The sequence below is a fragment of the Colobus angolensis genome, unplaced genomic scaffold (assembly GCF_000951035.1).
Source record: "Colobus angolensis palliatus isolate OR3802 unplaced genomic scaffold, Cang.pa_1.0 Scaffold275, whole genome shotgun sequence".
In the NCBI taxonomy this organism is placed as follows: Eukaryota; Metazoa; Chordata; class Mammalia; order Primates; family Cercopithecidae; genus Colobus; species Colobus angolensis.
Window position 1 is genome coordinate 4138139 of NW_012115988.1, and position 24023 is coordinate 4162161.

Sequence of the window (24023 nt, forward strand, 5' to 3'; positions counted from 1 at the left end):
AAGGCCTTTTCTGCATCTATTGAGATAATCATGTGGTTTTTGTCTTTGGTTCTGTTTATATGCTGGATTACATTTATTGATTTGTGTATGTTGAACCAGCCTTGCATCCCAGGGATGAAGCCCACTTGATCATTCCACCAACTTTTAAATGATTTATTCCCTATGGCCCACCCTCAACATTATTTTCTTCCCATGCCACATGCAATATATGGAAAAGCTCACACAGGCTAATAGTTTCTACCACCTCTAAATGCTGATAAACTTAAATCTCTTTTTTTTTAACATAAATCTTGCTGAAAAGCAGTCAGTGGCCAGGTGCGTTGGCTCATGCCTATAATCCCAGCACTTTCAGAGGCCGAGGCAGGTAGATCACGTGAGGTCAGGAGTTCAAGACCATCCTGGCCAACATGGCGAAACCCCATCTCTACTAAAAATACAAAAATTATCTGGGTATGGTGGCAGGCGCCTGTAATACTAGCTGCTCAGGAGGCTGAGGCATGGGAATCATTTGTCATTTGAACCCTAGAGGTGGAGGCTTCAGGTAGCCGAGATCGTGCCACTGTACCGAAGCCTGGGTAACAGAGTGGGACTCCATCTCAAAAAAAAAAAAAAAAAAGAGGCAAGCAGGGTCATCTCCACTTGGATGCCCCACAGGTTCCAGAAACATAAGTCTAAAAGAGCACATCTTTCTTTGTCCACCTGCTGCTCCTTCTTAAATTCTATTTTGGTTGCATAATCTTCATCCTCCTAGTTCTTCATAAATATATTTAGTCCTAGTTACTTATAAGTACATCTTCTGACCCATCAAGTTGTATCAGTTTTCCTGCTGCCCACTCTTACCCTACTATTATGGCCATAGAAAGGTCCCTTTTGCCTAGATTTTTTCAGTAAATTCCTAACTGATGTTTATTGCCTGCAGACTTGATACCACCCCACACGCTATTCATCTTCCACATTATTATCAGAGTGATCGGAGTGATTTTCTTTTTGTTTCTTTGTTTCTTTTTTTTTTTTTGCGATGGTGTCTCACTCTGTTACCCAGGTTGGAGTGCAGTGGCGCAATCTCGGCTCACTGCCATCTCCGACTCACGGGTTCATGCCATTCTCCTGCCTTAGCCTCCCGAGTAACTGGGACTACAGGTTCCTGCCACCATGCCCAGCTAATTTTTTTGTATTTTTAGTAGAGACGGGATTTCATCGTGTTAGTCAGGATGGTCTCGATCTCCTGACCTCATGATCTGCCCACCTTGGCCTCCCAAAGTACTGGGATTACAGGCGTGAGCCATTGCACCCAGCACAGAGTGATTTTCTTAAAGCACAGCTTTATCATGGTATTCTCTTATTAAAACTCTCAAGCAGTTCACTATCATATCTGTATGATGAATGTAGACATACCTTGATCTGATCCTTGTCTTCCTTTCCATTCTTATGTCTTCCCTCTTTCCTGAATGCTCACTTTTTGTTCAGAGGATAGAAAACACTTTTTCACACTTCTGTGTACTGTTAGCTGGGTGTGGTGGCACGCACCTGTAGTCCCAGCTACTTGGAAGGCCTAGACAGGAGAATCGCTTGAACCTAGAAGGCGCAGGTTGCAGTGAGCCGAGATCGCGCCACTGCACCCCGGCCTGGGCAACAGAACGAGACTCTATCTCAAACAAACAAACAAACAAAAAAAGATCTAGCTCAAGAGATCCTGATTCTTCATAAAAAAATAAATCTCATGAAAATATTATTCCTACTATTTACATGAGGAAATCAAAAGCTCAGAAAGATGAAGTCACCTTTCCAAAGTCACAGCAGAAGTGGTAGACCTTGGATTTAAGTCAAGGTTATTTGACTTCAAAGCCCATACTCTGTTCACTATACCCAGCGCAAGAAGGTTAGCCTGAAAGTTTGGCCTTATTCTGTGTGCAGCAAGAAGCTATCAAATATATTTGAGCCAGGAAATCCATGGTCACTTTGGTGTTATAAAGAGAAAAACTAAAGATTATATGCTTTGAAAGCTATTTTGTTTAAGTATTAATTATTTTAAGTTTCTCTATGTACATTTAATTATGTTGAAATCAATGACTAAAATAAAGGCCAAGCCATAATTCTAAACAATAGATTTATCTTTAAAAGTTCTGACATTTTAGTATATTTTACTTTTGTTCTATTTATATGTAATAATATGTGTCTGTTTGGTTTTTTTAATCAGCTTACGTTGATCTCAGGCAAAAGTCCAAATTTCATTGTTTCTTAAAGTTAGAATTATGCTGTTTGTATTTATAACCAAGAAACAAGGCCAGAAAGATACTTTAAATTGCAAATGTTTCCCTGAATTGATCTGATAACATGATTCCATTTAAGACATACTGGGAGTGAGTTATAAATAGATCATTGTCAAATATCCTTCCAGTTCAAATCTACTTGAATTATTTAAAATGTGGTTCAATTAATTTTGTTTCAAAATGTTTAGAAGCAAATATGTAACAGGTTGAGTTGACTTGAAACAAACAAAATGATTTTTATATAGCTTCATATTTTCTTTATGCAGGAAATTATATTTATGTGATACAATTTTGACAATAAAATTTTGTTTTTCTTAAAGACAGGGTCTTATTCTGTAATCCAGGCTGGAGTGCAGTGGTGCAATCCTGGCTCACTGCAGCCTTGAACTCCTGGGCTAAAGCAGTCTCCTTCCTCAGCCTTCCAAGTAGCTGTGACCACAGGCACATGCTCCCACACTCAGCTAATTTTTAAAAATTTTGTGTAGAAACGGGGTCTCGCTGTGTTGCCCAGGCTGGTCTTAAACTCCTGGCCTCAAGCAGTCCTCCCGCCTTGGCCTCCCAAAGTGTTGAAATTACAGGTATGAGGCACTGCACATGGCAATAACATTTCTGACTATCTTTTGATAATTAAAATTAACATTCTATCTTTTTATATTTGGTAGGGGATAAAGATGTACTATTATATAGTATAGTATACATATATATACTATCATATGTGTATATATAGGGATACATCATACACACATAGCATATATGTATCTGTATAAATAGATGGGTATACAGATATAGAAAATCATTGCTTTAACGTACTATCGTAGCCCCACATCCACTTTTTTATTATTATCCTCTATACTTTCCCATTCCCTCTGAATGTACTTTATCTCTCTTTATCACTCCCAAGGACTTTTCACGTCCTTTCTTGTTCCAACAGCTGTGTGTCCTTCTTAGTACATATCTTTAGTAGCTGCCTCTAGCTCTTAATTTAGACAAGTCCTTGGGATTGATTGATTTATTCAACAACTGTATTAGGGTTTCAGGGTTCTTCAGAGAAACAAAATCAACAGGAAATGTTCTATATTTGTATATAGAAAATAAGGAATTGGCCAATGGGATTATGGAGACAAGTCTGTAGATCTGTAGCTCTGTAGTTGGCAAGCTGGAAAGCCAATAGTGTAGTCCCAGTCCAAAGGCCTGCAGGCTCAGACCTAAAAAAAGCTGGCGTTTCAGTGGTGGCGCATGCCTGTAGTCCCAGATATTCAGGAGGCTGAGGCAGGAGAATCGCTTGAACCTGGGAGATGGAGGTTGCAGTGAGCCAAGATCATACCACTGCATTCCAGCCTGGGCGACAGAGCAAGACTCCATCATAAAAAAAATAATAATAATAGAAATATAATAAAATAATATAAATAAAATAAATTTTTTTTTTCTGTTTCCAAAAAGTTTCCTTAAAAATGTTTTTACTATTGTTTTAACTAGTGAAATTTCTTGAGTTTTATGGAGGAAAGAATCTCAGGCTATGATAATTGTACTAAAATATGTGTTCGAGTAACTTTTTAAAATAAGGGATGTAACTAATTCATTTCCCCTGACCCCCATCTCTTGGCAATTATCATTTTTCTTTCTGCTTCTAAGAGTTTGACTATTTTAGATACTTCATATAAGTAGAATCTTGCAGCATTTATCTTTTTGTGACTGGCTTGTTTCACTTAGTGTAACATCTTCAAGGTTCATTCATGTTGTAGCATATGATAGGATTTCCTTCTTTTTTAAGACTGAATGGTGTTTTGCTGTAAGTACAGTCATGCACCACATAATGACCTTTCAGTCAATGACAGGCTGCACATACAACTGTGGCTTCATAAGACTGTAATACCGTATATTTGCTGTGTCTTTTTGATGTTTAGATACACAAATGTACTATTGTGTTACAATTACCTACAGTATTCATTACAATAACATGTACAAGTTTGTAGCCCAGGAGTGATAGGCTATCACATAACGCCTGTGTGTGTAGTAGGTTATCCCATCTAGGTTTGTGTAAGTACATTGCGTGATTTTTGCACAATGACAGAATTGCCTAATGGGGCATTTCTCAGGCACATTCCCATCATTCAGAAATGCTTGATTGAATATACTACATTTTCTTTATCCATTCATTCGTTAATAGACATTTGGGTTGTTATCACCTCTTGGCTCTTACGAGTAATGCTGCAGTGAACATGAGTATTCAAATAAATCTTCAAGATCCTGCTTTCAGCTCTTTTACTTAAATACCCAGAAGTGGAATTGCTGGATCATATGATAATTTTGAGTAACCTCCCTAATGTTTTCCATAGTGGCTACACTATTTTACATTTCTACCAACAGTGTACAACGTTTCCAGTTTCTCCACATCCTCACTGACACTTTTTATTTACCAGTTTTTTATAGTAGCCATCCTAATGGATATGAGATGACATCTCAGTATGGTTTTGATATGCATTTCCATGATGATTAGTGATATTGAGCATCTTTTCATGTGCTTGTTGGCCTGCCATTTGTTATTTGCTTTGGAGAAGTGTCTACTCAAGTCCTGTGCCTGTTTTTTAATCATGATACTTGTTTTTTTATTGTTAAATTGTCAGAGCCATTTATATATTCTGAATATTAACTCCTTATTAGATATATGGTTAGCAAATGTTTTCCCCCATTCTGTAGGTTGCCTTTTTACTCTATTGGTTGTTTCCTTTGCTATACAGAAATTTTCAAGTTAGGTGTAGTCCAGTTTGTCTATTTCTGCTTTTGTTGCCTGTTTTTATGGTATCCTATACAAGAATTATTGCCAAATCCAGTGTCATAGAGTTTTCCTTCTATGTTTTTTTCTAGGAGTTATAGTTTCAGGTCTTAGATTTAGGTACTTAATCCATTTTCAGTTAGTTTTTATATATGGCATCAGGTAAAGGTTCAAGTTTATTCTTTTGCATGTGTATATCCAGTTTTCCCAGCAGCATTTATTGAAGAGACTGTCCTTTTCCTATTGTGTAGCCTTGGCACCCTTGTTGAAGATTGTATGACTGTATACTTGATGGTTTATTTTATTTTATTTTTTTGTCTCTCTACTCCATTGATCCATATGTCTGTCAGTATGCTGGTACCATACTGTTTTGATTACTGAAGCTTGGTAATATGGTTTTTTTTTTTCTATTTGGATGGGTTTTATTTTGGTTTTTAGAGATAGGATCTGCCTTTGTTGCCCAGGCTGGCTGCAAATGCCCAGGCGCAAGCAGTTCTCCCACCTCATCCTCCAAGTAGCTGAGACTACAGGTGTGTTCCACTGCACCTGGCTCTGTAATATGTCTTGGAAGTCAGGAAGTCTGAGGCCTCTGGCTTTGTTTGTTTGTTTTTTCTCAAGAAAGATATTTGGATATTTGGGATCCCTGGAGAATCTATATAAATTTTAGTATTTTTTTTTTATTTCTACAAAAATGCCATTGAGATTTTGAGAATCTGCAGATCATTTGGGGAGTATGGACATTTTAACAATATTAGGTCTTGCAATCCATAACACAGGATGCTTTCCATTTACCTGTGTCTTCTTTAATTTCTTTCAACAATATTGTGTGGTTTTCAGTATACAAGTTTTTTACCTTCTTGAATAAGTTTATTCCTAAGTATTCTTTTGGATACTGTTATAAAAATAGGGTAGTTTTCTTCATTTTTTTCTGGATACTTCATTGTTAGTTTGTAGAAATACACTAATTTTTATGTGTTGATTTTGTAGCCTACAACTTGGCTGAATTCAGTTATTATTTTAACAGGCCTTTTTGAGGAGTCTAGGATTATCTACATACAAGATCATATCATCTAAAAACAGATATAATTTTACTTCTTCCATTCCAATTTGGATGCTTTTTATTTCTTTTTCTTGCTTGGTCCTTCTGGCAGGACTCCTAGTACTATATTGTATAGAAGTGGTAAGAGTGGGTATCCTGGCCTTGTTCCTGATCTTAGAGGGAAAGCTTTCTGTTTTGCACCATGGAGTAGGATGTTAGCTGTAGATTTTTCTTATGTGGTCAAATTGTGTTGATGTAATTTCCTTCCAGTCCTAGTTTGTTGAGTATTTTTATCATCAGATGGTGTTAAATTTTGTTGAATGCTTTTTCTGCATTAATTGAGACGACCATGTGGTTTTAGTCCTTCATTCTGTTAATGTAGTATATTATACTTCCTTAACATGATGAAAAGCATCTACTTTAAGATATTAAGACATAATACATAAAATCTTAGGAATCTGAATGTGTTTTCTGATCGTTGCATAAGAAATCAATGGTGATTTGATTTGCCTTGTTTATGGTAAACAGTTCTTGAGTAAATTCACAATCATAAGACTCATTTTAAAAAGGAACAATTAATAATGAAAATGAAAGTGTACACAGGAATAAAAGTCACAAATCAGTATTTTTCACTGGTTATTTTGTTCACTTGTCCAAAATTATAATTTTATTTTTGAGACTATGGCAATATTTTAACATTAGACATATTTTATTTATACTCTTTGTTTTTGTTTTTGTTTTTGAGACCGAGTCTTGCTCTATTGCCCAGGCTGAAGTGCAGTGGCTCAATCTCGGCTCACTGCAACCTCAGCCTCCTGGATTTAAGCGATTCTCCTGCCTCAGTCTCCCCAGTAGCTGGGAGTACAGGCATGAGCTACCACACCTGGCTAATTTTTGTATTTTTCATAGAGACAGGGTTTCACCATGTTGACCAGGCTGGTCTCAAACTCCTGACCTCAGGTGATCTGCCCGCCTCGGCCTCCCAAAGTGCTGGGATTACAGGCATGAGCCACTGTGCCCAGCCTTAAAATATTACTTTGAACCATATGAAGTTGGCATTTTTGGCTGCAAAAATAGTAGAATATTGGCAGTGTTATGTTGTATACCACACATATAGATGTATCTTAAAGTATTTGGCAAAATTTCTAAGAGTGTAATTCTATTTTAACAGTGTTAAAGTTCTTTGTCTTTCTTTAACAAATGATACTTTAATTAATATTTGTCTTTTCTTTATAGGGCTTGCTTTTTAAAACATATATTCCAAGTTGAATGAAAGTATCATGCTAGACTGAGTAGTAATAATTCCTGTGAGTTTTTTTAAAACTATATCTAGGCCTCAGCCATTCTCTTTTGTAATAGTGAATTGTTTCTTGTTAGTTATCGTTGATGTAAGCATGTTTTTGTCTATCATTTTGTTATAGTCACACAAATTGCCCTCTGTATTTAAAAAAATGACGATGACAGTAATATTGTAATAATAATAGCTAACATTCATTGAGAGTTTATTATATGTCAGGCGGCATTGTCCCAAGACTTTTATTAATTTGTTTAATTCTCATAATTATCTTGCAATGTTATCACCATTTTTCATGTGAAGAACAAAGGCCCCGAATGGCTAAACAACATGCCCAAGGTTATACCAGCTATTACATGGCAGAGAAGAATAATGACTGACTACTTGAACATGGACATAATTTGAATCATCTTTATATTTCCATTTAATTAATAATTCTATTGTTTGATGGTTAGATGTCTAAATTTTTTATTTAAATTTTAAATAAATTTTCAAGGTTACGTGTTACCCATTATGATTTCTTAAAACAAATGAAATAGGGTTTTTTGTTTTTTTCTGTTTTAAAAATTTTTGTTTGTTGTTGTTCGCAGGATGGACAACCTGAAATTTTCTACACATTTTGGAATTCAGTTACTCGGGCACTTTCTTCTCAATTTCATATGGCAACAAACTGTAAGTTTATTACTTATTTTGCAAATTAATTTCAAAGTTTTTAGTTATTTTATCATTTGATGTCAAGAAGCTTTGCTGTATTAGTTTACAAAACATTTGTGTTGCTATTTTAAAATTCCTGGCTAATTGTCATTTTGTCTAGATGTTTAATTTGGAATCTCTTAGACGTATAATCAGTAAACAAAATTTTTACACATTTTTGTAATTAATATTTAGAATAAAATTCTCCAGAAGAATATGTCAATATCTTCTTATTTAGACATCAGAAGAACTCTGTCTGAATTTTTCCTATGTAGAGTGTATAAAGCAGTTAATGTGGAAAAATTTAGTTCATGCTTTTAGAATTAGTTTATAACTGAAAGATATAAAAATACAGAGACTTTGCAAATTGTTTATTGTTGAAAATGAAGATTTAATGAATAAACAGATGAAATATCTACATCATGAATTAAAAGTTGGTCATTCAAATATGTTCCACAAAACTTTTTCTTAATTTCTTCATATCGTGAAATAATGGCGTGGTAGGTCTACACAATGAAATATGCAAACCAGCTAATATCTTATGCGTGTGTTTGTCTAAATACTTTAGGTAAGAGCATATAATGTACCTAGGCCTTTAAAAAAAGTGTTTAGTTCATTTCTATTTAAATTTTTATTCACAAGCATTTATTAGAAGTGCTTACTATATGCTAAATATTATTTAGTCACTGCCCCTCCCCCGCCGGCCCAGAGTTAAATAAACGTCTGCTTGCCTCTCTACGTATTTCTAATGAAGTACGTAGTAAGACAGTAACCACAAAGAGGTCTTCATTTATTTGTAACGAAACAGAACTTAAGCTGATGGTGTATTAGGATCCATTTATCCCATTTACTTGTTGTGTTGTGTTGTGTTGTGTTGTGTTTTTTTGAGACGAAGTCTCGCTCTGTCACCCAGGCTGGAGTGCAGTCGCGTGATCTCGGCTCACTGTCACCTCCGCCTCCTGGGTTCAAGCAATTCTCCTGCCTCAGCCTCCCTAATAGCTGGGACTACAGACGTGCACCACTACTTTTTTTTTTTTTTTGTATTTTTGGTAAAGACGGGGTTTCACCATGTTGGTCAGGCTGGTCTCGAACTCCTGACATCAAATGATCGGCCTGCGTCAGTTTCCCAAAGTGCTGGGATTACAGGCATGAGCCACTGAGCCCAGCCTATTCCATTTACTTGTGAATCACACTGCTCATTTTGGGAGGGAATAAATATTGTATATTTCCTTGGTTTTTGTTTTTGGTCAGCTTTATTGAGATATAACTTATATGCAGTAAAAGTCACCAATTTTAAACATAAAATTCTATGACATTTGACAAATGTTTACATTCATATAACCGTCATTACAAGTAAGATACAGAATATTTCCATCATCCCCATTTTTCCATATGTACTTCTGCAGTTTGTCTGCTACCTTCACTCCCTGGGTCCTGGCAACAGCTAGAATTATATAGTATGCATTATTTGATTGTCAGCGTAATTAAGATTCTTCCATGTTGTTGCATGTATCAGTAGTCCATTTCCTTTTAAATTACATACATATATCTCTTTTGAGGACATATGTGTTCCTTCTCTTGTGCAAATATGTAAGAGTGGAATTGATCAATTATTTGGTAAATGTTGTTTAACTTTACAGAAACTACAGTGCTATATTCCAAAATGAATATACTATTTTGCATTTCCATCAACAATGTGTGATAGTTCCAGTTGCTCTACATTTTTGCCAATCCATGATATTGTCAGTTAATTTTAGTCATTCCATTGGGTGTGTACTAGTTTTTTTACTGGGGTTTTAGCTTCCACTAGACTAATGTTGCTTTCTTAGTTCATTTGGGCCGCTACAAAATACCACAGACTGGGCAACTTACACACAACAGAAATTTATTTCTCACAGTTCTGGATGCTGGCAAATCCAACATCAAGGTACTGGAAGATTCAGTATCTGGCGAGGGCCTGTTTCCTGGTTCATAGACTGTGCCTTCTGACTGTGTCCTCACGTGTTAGAAAAGGATAGAGAAGCTGTCCGAGCCTCTTTTGTAAGTGCACTAATCTCATTCATGAGGACTTTCTTTCCCTGACCTTATCACCTCCAAGAGAACCCACTTCCTAACCCCATCACATTGGTGAGTAGGTTTCAACATATGTATTTGGGGAGATAAAACCATTCAGACCATAGCAGATGCTGACCACATTTTCCCAGGCTTAGATGCCATCTGTGTAACTTTTTCGGTTTTGTGTTTGTCTAAAGGATTGCCCTCTGTTTTTATTGTATTTCTTGTTCTCTTACTGAGTCCCAGGGAATCTCTGCATATTCTGGGTTCAGAGTACTTCCTTAGTTGCATGTTTTGAAGATATTTCCCCTAGAATGTGGCTTGGCTTTTTGTTTTCTTAACAGTGCCTTCCACAGGAAAAAATTTTTAAATCCTGATCAAATTCAATGTATCAAAGTTATAAATAATTTATACTTTTTTTGACCTAAAAATTATTGCCTAACCCAAAGTCAGAAGCATTTCCTCTCACATTTTATTTTAGAAATTTTACTAGGTTTGTGTTAATTTTCGTATATGTTGTGAGTTATCTGAATGTTCATTTCTTTTAGAACACGTGGCTCCAAAAAATTACTCTCTGCCTATTGACTTCTTGGGAACTTTGTTGGAAATCATTTCGTTATCTATAAGTAAGACTATTTCTGGACTTTTTTTGGTTCCATTTTTCTGAATGTCTATGTTTACATCAGTACAACAGGGTTTTCGTCACAGTACTCAAAGTCCTATTTTGTTCCTTATCAAAGTAATTTTGGTTACCATAGGTCGTTTGCATTTCCATATATATTTCAGAATTTCGTTCCTACAATAATTGACCCTTGGGATTTTGATGAGGATTGCATTGAATCTACAGATCAATATCTGATGAATTCACAGTTTAATATTGAGTCTTCTGATCCACATGCTATATCATTCTATTTATTTAGGACTTTTACATTTTCTCTTATAAATGCTTTATAGTTTTTAGCATGCAGTTCTAACAAATCTTTTATTAAATTTATCACTGTTTTATATATTTTGATGCTATTCTATATGTTATTTTTTCATTTTACTTTATAATTGTTGATTTTTAAAACAGAGAAATGCAATTGATACTTGTAGTTTGACTTTGTGTCCTTTGACTTTGCCAATCTTACTTATTAGTTCTAGTAGTTATTGGTGATTTCTTACAAATATGAAAGTCTCAGTTTTTGGAATAAAAGAAAGCAAATGTAAAACTCACTTATGGAGGCCCTTTGAAACCCTGATGTCTAAGTTGGGTAAAGAGGTGCCTTCTGATGGTAATCATTACTGGGAGGTGGGGGTGTAGAAGAAGTCCTGTTTTAACTTTGTTTGGACTCAGTTTACTAGGAAGGATTCAGTTTACTGTACTTAAACAATCATGGTTTTCTGTTCACTGAGCTTCCAAAAAAATCAATGGGAAGTATTTCTTAAACATTCTCATCTCCTTTCTCTCAGAGAGTCCTGTAATTATAGAGAGGGTCTCATCTTACAGTGTGACAGAGGGGACCCATATTTATACCTTTAATTATACCTCCCTCTGATCTCTCTTTCCATACTTATCCTTTAAGATACTAGACAATGAAATAGATCTTCTTTTACTGACCAACCTAACCTGCAACTGCAACCAGTTTTAGACTTGGACAACCAGAAAGACACACTTGATATGCATCATGACCTAGGCTAGTTGGTGTTTCCTTGTGCTGATTACTCAATCTTGAGATCTCTTAGTGTTGCTAATGTTTAGATAAAAATTCAGTCGAACAAAACAAGATTATATTTCCTACCATTCACACTAAGAGGGGAACCAGGAGCATTGCTAGTTTTCTGTGGATATTTGAATGATCTGTGGCATTTTGCATAGAAAAGATATTCCTAAAGAAAAATTGTTATTGCAAAGTTTTATGTAAACATATATAAATCCCTGTTATTGCTATTAAGCCATAGCTCACATAATCTAACCTTTAGTTATACACTTTAAAAATATTTAAAATAGTATAAGTATTTATTCCAGCATTAGGTAGGTAAAATCAACATCTGTCTTCTATTTATATCACAAAACTTCACAGAAGCACCAATTTTTCAGTGTTGACACAATTGTTTGTCTTGTCTATGCTATCCTGCCACCTCATTCTCCTTATCTCTCATTTGTCTAACCCTAAGCTTGCCTGCGTGGATCTTTTCCAACATGTCACATTCTACAACATCAGAGTGTTCACTCTTTTCTGAAAAATTATGCTTTTCGATTTTTTGTATGTTTGTTTGTTTTTGAAGTGGAGTCTCACTGTGTTGCCCAGGCTGAAGTGCAGTGACTATCCACAGGCATAGTCATTGCACACTACAGCTTTGAACTCCTGGCCTCAGGTGACCGTCCTGCCATGGCCTCCTGAGTAGCTGGGCCTACGGAAGCACTACCATGCCCAGCAGGTGATGTTTTTTGAAAATGGAGAAAACCAGTTTCTTATCACTCAGCGTAATAAATTAGGGATTAGTTGTGTTGGATCCAAAATCACGTAAATTTTGAAAAGAAAGAAAAAAGGTCATTTAATTGACTTTTACTTCCATACATGGAAAGGTAACTGCTACCTTAGATGTCCTCCCGTTATAAACTAAAATAGTAAGTAAAATTTATGAAACACCTGTTTTCAGACATTGGGCAACAGACAATATAGAACTGTGATCCCAGATAAAGCAAAACAAATTGAACGCTAAAATCACCCCAACTTTCTACCTGGCAATTTCCAGACTGCACACACACACAAAATGGGAATCAATATATAGTTTACCATTCTTACTAAGTTGAGTCCAGAACTCTTTAAAGGATTACAACAAAATCTGTCACTTAACAATGTAATATCACATATTCAGCCTCCAATTAAAATGAGTGGACATGAGAAGAAGCAGGAAAATGACCATAACCAGTAGAAACAGAGAAGCTGAAGAATCAGTAGTATAAGCAGAGTAGGAATTTTAAAACACTTCTTATAGTTGTTATAAATGTGCTCAAATATTTTAAAAATAGCATAAACATAATTAGAGAAATGGACAATATAAAGAAGAATCAAATGGAACCTCCACATATGAGAAATACAGTATCTGAAGTTATTTCACCAAATAGGACTACATGCAGATTTAACCCTGAGGAGGAAAAAAAAATCAGTGAAGCTAGAAGGAATAGCCATAGACATAATTCAAAATAAAGGACCAAGATTTACAAACAAACTTAAAAAAATATTAGAGTCTTAGGACCCATGGGACACATCAAGCAGTCTAACATATGTGTAATTGGAGTTTCAGAGCCAAGAGAGGAAGGGAAAAAGAAAAAAGTTAGAAATAAATAGTTGAAAATATCTAAAACATTTTTGTTATGGACTAAATGTTTATGTGCCCCTTCTTCCGATTCATACACTGAAGTCCTAACCCCCAGTGTAACTGTATTTGGAGATAGGGCCTTTATGGAAGTAATTAAGGTTAAATGAGGTCACAAAGGTGGGCCCTGATCTTATAGGATTACTGTCCTTATAAGAAGTGACGTGAGAGAGCTTACTCTCTCTTTACACAGGCACAAGGAAAGGTCATGAGAGCACTTAACAAGAGGGAGGCCATCAGCAAGCCAGGAAGAGAAACTCAGCCCTACCAGAACCTTTATCTTAGACTTGTATGTAGCCTCCAGAACTGTGAGAAATAAATTTTTGCTGTTTAAGCCAAAACAACAAAAACAAAAAAATCATTTATGGCTGTAGTTGTAATGCATCTGTTGTAACATATTAATTTAAAATGTGCTTTATCACTCTAAAAAGTTTTTTTAAAACCTTGAGGTGGCTATCATTTTGTTTTCCTTCTTTAAATGAGTACATTTAATTTGTACTTTGAATATTTCTTCTTTCAATATGACAGGAATCTACAAAGAAAAAAGCCATTAGCGGACAGGCGCTGTGGCTTATGCCTGTAATCCCAGCACTTTGGGAGGCCAAGGTGGGCAGATTACGAGGTCAGGAGATCGAGACCATCCTGACCAACATGGTGAAACCCCGTCTTTACTAAATTACAAAAAATTAGCTGTGTGTGGTGGCACGCGCCTGTAGTCCCAGCTGCTTGGGAGGCTGAGACAGGGGAATCACTTGAACCTAGGAGGCAGAGATTGCAGTGAGCCAAGATGGCCCCACTGCACTCCAGGCTTTCTGTCTCAAAAAAAAAATGAAAAAAGCCATTAGCATACTTGAAAAATTTCAAGTCTTTAACCATTGTATCTTCCGATATTGTTTATTATTTATTGTTTTAGTACATTTTTAGTAGAAATTATAGAAGGTGAACTAAGGAAATCACAGAAAGAATAAGTAAGTCGAACTCTACAGAATAAGACTGAGATGGAAATGCCCTCATCCGCTCATTCTAACATCTATGTCAATTCAGGGTTCTTGTTTGGTTGAATTTTCTTTCCATCAGATGTGATATTTTTCTACTTATTTGCATGTCTAATAATTTTTGTTGGATAGTAGACCTTATGAACTTAACCTTGTTTGGGGCTGATTAATTTTGTCATCTCTAATACTGATACTATCAGATTACTTAAAAACAGTTTGAACCTTTTGAGTCTTGCTTTAAGGTTTATTAGCGAATTCGAAGCAGTAAGAATCTGCTATTTATTTCCCAGTTAAAAGGCAGCACTCTTCTTAATACCCTCAAATTAATACCCTGTGAATTATGAGGTTTTCCAGCCTGGCTTTAGAGAATAGGGACTATTCTCAATCTTATGTGAATGTAACAGAATGTTCCCTCTAAACCTTTTTCATAGTTTTTCCCCAAACTCTGGAAGTTTAATGCTGATCAGTGCTTTGCTGAATACTCAAGATAAACCCTTGGCACATCTCTGGAATTCTCTGTCTATGCACCTCTGTTCTCTCTGGTATTCTGTTCTGTGAACTCTAGTTGCTTCTGTTTGGCTGTTTTGGAAGGAGGGGGATAGAAAGAAGGGTATTTTCCCCCTTTCCGTGCCATGACCTAGAAAGTCCTTTAAGGTAATGAGCTGGGAAACTCACAGGATTCATCTCATTTGTTTCCTGACTCTGAGGAATCACTGTCCTATGTTGCATGTTGAATGTCTTGAAAGCTGTCATTTCATGTATTGTGTCTGTTTTTTGTTGTTTCAGACAGGGTGATAAATCTGGTCCCTATCATATCATTGTGACCATAAGCAAAAGTTCCTCATTAAAACTTCAGTGAGAAACTTTTGCTTATGGTCACGATGATTTAAATAGTGATTAAAATATTTAATGATTCAAATTTAAATAATTATTAAAAGTATATTTCAGAATATTATGGGAATGTGTGTGTACGTTTATTTAGTGATACTGTCATTTACTTGTCAGTGATCATCTGCTTTTTTTTTTTTTTTTCCTTCTGAGATGGAGTCTTACTGTGTCACCCAGGTTGGAGTGAGTGCAGTGGGGCAATCTCCACTCACTGCAAACTCCGTCTCCTGGGTTTCACGCCATTCTCCTGCCTCAGCCTCCTGAGTAGCTGGGACTACAGGCTCCCACCACCACGCCCAGCTAATTTGTGTGTGTGTGTGTGTGTGTGTTTAGTAGAGACGGGGTTTCACCATGTTAGCCAGGATGGTCTCGATCTCCTGACCTCGTGATCCACCCGCCTCGGCCTCCCAAAGTGCCAGGATTACAGGCATGAGCCACTGCGCCCAGCCTGCTTTTCTTTTCTTAACCATTACAAACCTTCAGTATTCTCCACATATCTTCCTTTTTCCCATTCTGCTCACCCTCCATAACCAACCGTATCTCTTGGGTCATTAGGACAATTGATGTCATTCAGAAAATTTTTCCTGTACCTTGCTTCCAAATAAGAGCCTTATTTCCTCCCTTTGAGCCTCAGAAGATAACTTACTTCTTCAAGGCCACCCATTTACTGGTGCCCACACCTACTTTGTTTATTTCTCTCTCCTAGCATCATCATTTATACTTCTTTTTCTGTGTTGGATTTCTACTTCTCTTTTAATTTCCTTTCCTCAGCTATAAGCCTATTCAAGTTGCTCCCATGTAATAAAAACTAAAACAAAACTAGAAAGTTCCTCTTTGTTAGCTATTTACTCTCTCTCTTTTTATGTAAATGTCTCCAAAGAGTAGTTTGCATTTTTTGATCTTCATTTTCATACTGTTGATTTCTCAACTAGGTGTAATCTGGCTGTCTTCCATCATTCTGTTGAAATTGTTCTCATTAAGGGAAGCAATGACCTACTTTTTAATTGCCAGTGTATGTTTTCAGTTCTTATCTTATGGGACCTATCTGTCTTGTATAGTGAAAGAAGCTAATGAGAGGAAACATATAATATGTAGACAGAAAATCCCATTAATATTTCACCTTCAGAATAGCCTGCTACTTCTAATACCATAATTACGTTAATAACTTCCTTTGGGAGAACTCCAAAGTAAGTTGTTTATAAAGTACCTTCAATTTTTATAGCACGTACAGTCCCTGAAGTGTACTGTAGTACTTCTTAGAATTATAGACAGGCAATATTAAGGAAGTGCAACCATCTGCAGAGTTGAGGATTACACACAATGTAACAGATTGTTAAAGTAAGTAATATTTTAGCAAAGTATATCTAAAGGGAAATGTTCCTAGTTAGGAACGTGTTCTTTCTGATTATACATGTTCATGCTTAGTTTTATAAAAAGTTCTATTAGAAGGTATAATCCAAGAGTTTGACAATAAATTTACTTCTTTTTGGAAGTATGCTTGAAAAATCTAGCAAGTACATCTCTTTTTACATGTCTAAAACCCCTCGTGCATATTAGTCTCTCAAAACTCTTAAGCTACTCAAAGAAGTTGTTCATACAATTTAGAGAGCTAACATGGTTATATATCTGTAATACCTGGCTTCCCAAACCAAGAATGAATAACAGATACATCGAGATATATGTGTTTTCAGATTTTAAAAGTTTTAAGGCTTGAATTACTTTATACTAAAGCTCATTATATTTACCTTTTTAAAACATATAGTGATAAAGAGTCAAATCTTAAGAATTAGGGAGATAAACTACATGTTCTTTAAAAAAAAAAAAAGGTTAGAATGGTATGCAAATTGAGATCATATTGTGAATATTTCTTGAAAATTAATTTCTACCTTAATATTTATAAGTTAGGGAGATAGACCTAATGTACTCATTTAAAGTACTTTTTAGAATTTGATCCTTGCAATGGAAACATTTTGTTACATAGTTCTAATGAGCCTATAAAACACCATCCTAACACCATGTAACACAAAAAGAAAACTTGCAATTTGTGTTAAGGACATGAGACAAGAGGGATCTTTTAAGAAAGTACTAAAAGTTTATATACCTTGGAATACAACTTTTACTTGGAAGAAAGTAAATCTACCTATCAAGTAAGTGTTTTGATATTCTATTTGGCAGAACAAATTTGATCATGTCATTTTCTGATTAAAATCCTGCATTGACTTCCGTTAATCTTTTTAAAAAGTATTAAGCCATAATACTCATTAAGAAAAAGTGTACATATCATAATTTCACACCTAGATGAGTTTTTAGTTTTTAAAACATCTGTGTAACTAAGGTTAAGTACAGCATCAAGATTAAGAAACGGTATTATCTGTAGTCCAGATGTTCCCCTCATGTCCCGTTCTAGTTTCTACCAGCCCCTCTCAACAAGAGTAACCACTAATTTCTAATGGAACTGGGTACTCTGGTGTCTCCTGTGTGACTTCTCTTCTCAAAATGTTCTAAAAGTCCCCCATATTATTGCATGTACTTGTAAGTCATTCTCAAAATGATAAAATATTCCATCCTGTGAATATACCATAATATATTTATCTCTCATATTATTGAAGAGCATTTGGGTGATTTCCTATTTTGTGCTACTTTAAATAATGGTACCATGACAATTCTGTGCAATTTTGGGAATTAACTCAAAAATTGAAAATTGATAGGCAGAATAATAGTCCTTCCAAAGAGTTCCATGGCCTAATCTCCAGAATCTATGACTATGTTACCTTCATAGCAAAAGGGATTTTGCGGATGTGAGTTAAGGATCTTAAGGTAGAGAGATTATCAAGATAATCTCTGATCATCTGAGTGGATCCAATGTAATCATACAGTCTTTTTAAGAGTAAGAGGTAGGCAGGAGTCAGAGGAGGAGATATGATCATGGAAACAGAGGTAGGAGTAGTATAATTGTTTGAAGAGAGGGCCACAAACCAAGGAATGCAGGCAAGTTGAAAAGACAGGGACAAAATTCCCCCTAGAACCTCCAGAAAGAACATGACTATACTGCTGACACATTTGATTTTGGCTCAGTGAGACCAATCTTAGACTTCTGTCCTCCACAAGATAATAATATTAGTTGTTTTCTCAGCTTTAGTAGGTACTGTCAGAGAGTTTTCCAGCGTGGTTGTACTCATTTAAACTCCCCTTGGCAGTATATGAGAGTTCTAGTTTTTCCACATTCTTGTTAATGCTCGGTATTCTCTTCCTCTGGCATTCCAGTTGTGTATATAGAGGCCGATTATTTCAGTTCACTCTAGGATTGGGTTGGTGTGGGGCACGTGCAGCTTTAACAAACAGTTTGCCTTTGATTCTCCTCTTTTACTTTGACATGCTTCTCCCAGGCTTTTAATTGAGAAGTTGGAGAGTCTTTGTCCTGATATACTGAGACTGATCTAGCTCTGCTATCCAAAGCTTCACAGACTTCCTGCCTCAAGAAACTTTAGACCTACTGAACGTCTTCAAGATAAGACCTTGCTTGTGTTTGTGGCATGTCCTTTCCCCACAGCTGGTCTTTTGTTTCTTAAGCCTCACAAATAGGAAGAAACTTCTCCACTTTTTGAAGATTTACGCCTAACTCCCTGGCTTCCCTCACAGTCTCAGAACTCAGCAAATGTTCCATGGGAAATCCAGTTTGAGATTCCTTAAGTTGCTAATTTTTCACTCCTTTCCTGTGAACCCCTAAAAACTTTGTTAGTTTTTTCGTTCTTCCGCTGAGGGCCTCTGCTTCTGCCAAGCATGAATTTTTTAAAATATGTAAGCCTTCTTTAATTGTTACAAGAAGGGAACTGGTCTGCCTCCACTCTTCTTCCATTACTCTCAAAATGCAATTCAAATATAACTCTTCTGGTCCCTTCCTATTTCCTCAGCACTCATTATTTTTCTTTCTACTTCTTTATCTGTGTACTTAAGCCTAAATTCTTGAATGAATCACCCTCTTTCTCCTCAGCATTTACAAATACCTGAAACACATGTCTATATCCTCCCCATCATCTCTGTAACTCATACTTGTCTTTTCAGTCTCAGGGTAGAAGTAAAGTGTTCCCTGATGCCTCTTTTCCCATGCACACCCAAACATGAGCAAGACCTCCTCTGTCAGTTGCCACAGAATTCTTAATGTACCAAATTTCAGCGCTTAGCCCACTGCGTTATAATGTCTCACCTACTAGCTTATCTGTGTCTCCCACTGGGCTCTGCAAAGAGCTTTTCTGCCTACCTCTGTTCCATGCTATAGTCCTATCAGAGAACACAATGCTCATAAATAACAGACATTCTATTGAGATGGATCCCTAAAGTGTTAACTATTTAAAGTCTTTATTAATTTGAAGGAACTCCGAAGAGAAAACAAACTGCAAAAATCAAAATAATCTTTATTTTTAAAAACGGACTTATAAGCTAAAGGAGACCCTAATATGAAATACTTTTAGAAAACAAACAGTATATATCATGATAAACAGGGACATGAAAAGATGGTTGCAAGAGCATTAGTGGTGATTATTGTAGGATGGGAAGCTAGGATGGGTTCACAGAAAAAAGAAAGCCCCAGTTTACTCTGTATATCAGGGTAAATTCCAAGTGGATCAAACAATTACATATGAAATATGAAACCATTCAAGCCTAGAATAAGCTAGGAATGGGAGAAAATTTTTCTGATTCAACATCCAGAAGCAATGATGAAAACCTCAGTGATTTGATTATGTTAAAAATTTTTTTGCATGGATAACAAAACCTTGAGCAAAGTGAAAGGAAAAATAACAAAATAGAAAAAAAAAATTTAATTAACACTAAAAATAAGGCATTAGTATCTCTATTATGTAAAAAGCTTCTAAAATGGGAATTAAAAAGCCAAAAACTCTATAGGGAAAAAAATGTAAATACTCTTAAGTATGTGTAAAAGATACTCTATATCACCTATAAATAGAGAAATGCAGAATATACAGAGAGACATTATTTCTCATCTATCAAATTAGAAAAAATCAAAAGGTTTGATAACATACTCTGTTGGCAAGCCTGTGGGGAAAGATCAGTCTCACACATTATTAATTAGCATACAAACCTTATGGAGGGGCGTTTGTGAGTTCATAACAAAATTGTATAAGCAGCTACTCATTTACCCAGAGATTCTACTTTTAGGGATCTATTCCCTAGATGCACTGGCAAAAATTTAAAGAGACATTCACTGGGCTGTTTGTTCCATGATTATGTGGAATACCAAAAATTGCAAACAACCCAAATGTTCATTACTGTGGCATTAGTTAAACAAACTATGCTGAATTCATAGAACGGAATGTTGAATCCATAGAATTCTATAGAATGGAATGGATTTTTTTTTTTTTTTTTTACGTATTTGCTGAGAACTTTTATTGTTGCCAGTTGAGATTAATGAAATATAGAGCATCTTTGTTGAAGATGAACTGAGGGGAATACCACCTTTTTCCATTGCTGACAGGCCTTTGTTATCCACCTGTCTCAGTCCTGGGTGGGTGCCCTTGCCTCTTCTTTGGGGATGTCTTAGTGTTAGCACCTGCTGCCTAATGATGAGCTTTTCTGTGTAGTTTGAAGCTGCTTCATTTTTGTTTTTTGTCTTCAAGCAGTTTTCAGTTTTTAAGAAACTGTCCTCTAACTGGTTTAGAAATTTGTCCAAATTGGTTTCTCCAATGAATGGACAGTGGTCCGTATGTTCTTTATCATTTCTTCTTCCTTCAAGGGTGTCCATAGCATCTGCCATTAGCGACTGCATTTTTTTTTGCATTATGTGAATGCACCAACAAGTTGTATAGAATACTTGTGTTTACATTGTTTTTACAGAACTAGCAGAATAAAACTGATCTATTTTTTAAAAATGCAAGCCATTGCTTCTCTAATTTATCTGACAAAGTGGGCAGCTTAAATTCTGTGAAACATCTTTATAAAGTTTATGAGCTTTTTATTCCACTTCTGGTGAGCCGTGGTTGTTGCTGTTTATGAAGCAGCATTGTGTGATTGGTATATCAATATGCTTCTACAATGAGCTTTTTCTTTGTTCGAGTTGGATTGTCTGGGGAAACATCCCAAGTCTAGCTCGTATCAGTGGGGAAGTTAATCACATGATAATAACTATAGCTTGGGAGAGTGGCACATGCAGCTATAAAAAGCAATGAGGGGAAAAAAGGAATGAGGAATATCTTTATGTACCACTATGGAGAGGTCATCAAGATTGTTAAGTTAAAAATCAGTGGATAAATACGTGTATAGTGCACTTTGTTTACCTAAGAGGTACTCGATGGAGTGTATCCTTGCTCCATTCAGAGAGTTCCTTCCAGGTAAGTATGTAAAATAGCACGTCCTATCACTGTCTCTTCTCTAACTTTGCTTTATTTTTCTTCAAGGCACTTAGCACTTCCTGACATTATGTTACATAATGACTTGTTTATTGTACCTCTTCACTCGAGTATAATCTGTATATGGAAAGGAACTTGCTTATTTTGTTTACCGTTGCATATCCAGCTTTTACAACAGTACTTGGCATGTAGTAAGTGGTCAGCAGATATTTGTTGAATGGATGAATGCTTAAATCCTTCCAGGTATATTTGGCACTGCCCAGTATTTGGGCATCTGAAGGTTGGCAGAGTTGTAAGGAGTACTGCCTTTTCTTGGCCCCAGTCAGTTTCCTAGACATGAGGTGTTTGGTCCTTTTATAGGGAGATGCAGGAGAAGCAGCATCATACAGGCTGAGGTTTAGGCACAGCTAGTCAAGACGAAGGCAAGACCTAAGACTGCTCCAATTCTGAGATAAAGCATATATTAGAGCTGTCCTGTGAAGCCTTAAACCAGGAATCTAGAGGTAGAAAGAAAATTAAGACAAGGCTGATATAACTCCCAAGGGGAAGTGATATAACTCCAAACCTAGACTCCCTTTTCATTCTACTTTCAGTTCATTTGTTCATTCAGTAATCGAATGCTAAGTGTTAAATCTAGGTAAAAGAAACACAGAGGAAAATAAGTCAAATAATAATCCTGCTTTCATTTAACTCACATTTTAAAGGGGAAGGACAGACAATCAATACAAACTAGTAACTTCTTACAGCGTTCAGGGCTAGGGAAGAAAGTAAAAGAAGGTACTGGAATAGAGAAGATGGGAAGAGAGAAATTGAGCACATAGACTATTTATATCCTTGAATCTTCGTGTGAATTAGCTCAAGGTTTGGGATGTGTCTCACCCTACACATTTTGGAAGCTGTAGGGGTTCTTAATGCAGTGAATTCAAGAAGACAGAGATAGCAGAATAAAATCAAAGGTGGACTTTCTTAATCAGAGGTTTTTCCCCAGACCTGTTATTACCTGGTAGGAGTACAATACATACAGTTATCTTCTAAGTTATAAAATATTGTTTTAATAGTAATTAGGTTGTTTAGTATGAGTTTAATTTCCACATTTGTGCCTGTGTTGTAATCACTAGTGATTAATTAAGAAAAAAACCAAGTTTGCACAAGGCAATAATCTGAATAATACATTCCCAGGTAACTGGGAATTAACCTGTAATTTTCCCTCTATAAATGATTTGATTATCAGAATGTACAGTAGGTGTACTATAAATTTTCTTCAAATAATTAAAATTGTATAGGTAATATGAACACTTTACATATCAAAGAAACTAAAGTAGAACTTACCTTTGGCTGGCTGTGGTAGCTCATGCCTGTAATCCCAATGCTTTAGGAGACTGAGGTGGGAGGATTCCTTGAGCCTAGGAGTTTGAGACCAGCTTGGCAACATAGGGAGACCCCATCTCTACAAAAGTTAAAAAGTAAATAAAATTACCTGAGTATAGTGGTACATATTTATGGTCGCAGCTACTTGGGAGGCTGAGGTCAGAAGATTGCTTAAGCCCACGAGGTCAAGGCTACAGTGAGCCGTGACTGTGCTACTGTACTCCAGCCTGGGTGACAGACCGAGACCTTGTCTCTAAAAACGAAAAACAAGCAAACAAACAAAAACTTAGCTTCAAGATTTAAATATATAATACTTGTTTGTAAGCTTTAAATATAATTGACTTAAGTAACTTACAATTAATTAATCACATTAGCTGAGATAATATAGACAAAGTTTGGCTTAAACCCTCAATAGTAATGTGTTCTTGTATAGATAAGAGTTTTATGAAAGTGATACTGTTCCCTAAAAAAACCCATGTTTGGGCATGATGGCTCACACCTGTAATCTCAACACTTTGGTGGCTGAGGTGGGAGGATCGTTTGAGCCCAGGAGTTTGAGACCACCCTGGGCAACAAAGTGAGACCTCATCTCTAAGAAAAAAAAAGAAAAGAGAAAAAAAAAAACCCCAAAAAAACTTCATTCTATTATTTAAGAAATATTTACTTCTGCTATTCCAGGCACTGTGCTAGGTACCAAATGTGCTTTGAAGAAAAGAGGCATTGTCCTTGCCTTTGTGGAATGAACAGCCAAGTAGGAGAAATATACTGCAAACAAATATGTTTAGAAATTGTGATAAATACAAAAAAAAAAGCAAAGAACAGATTGTTGTGAGAGAATTACCGAAGAAATATTTTGATTTTGATTGGGGAAGTTCAAAAACTGAAGGATCTGAGATTTTATCTCTCTTAAAAAGGCTAAACTG

General features: G+C 36.0%; 1 protein-coding gene across 2 annotated transcripts in view; it reads left to right on the forward strand.

The window, feature by feature from the left end:
- Positions 1-24023, forward strand: part of COG5 (component of oligomeric golgi complex 5) — a 380460-nt gene that overhangs the window by 250477 nt on the left and 105960 nt on the right. For both annotated transcript variants that reach the window (XM_011948213.1, XM_011948214.1), the window contains exon 11: positions 7967-8048. In XM_011948213.1, coding sequence (XP_011803603.1) covers positions 7967-8048 — 82 coding nt within the window. The remainder of the gene's footprint in view (positions 1-7966; positions 8049-24023) is intronic.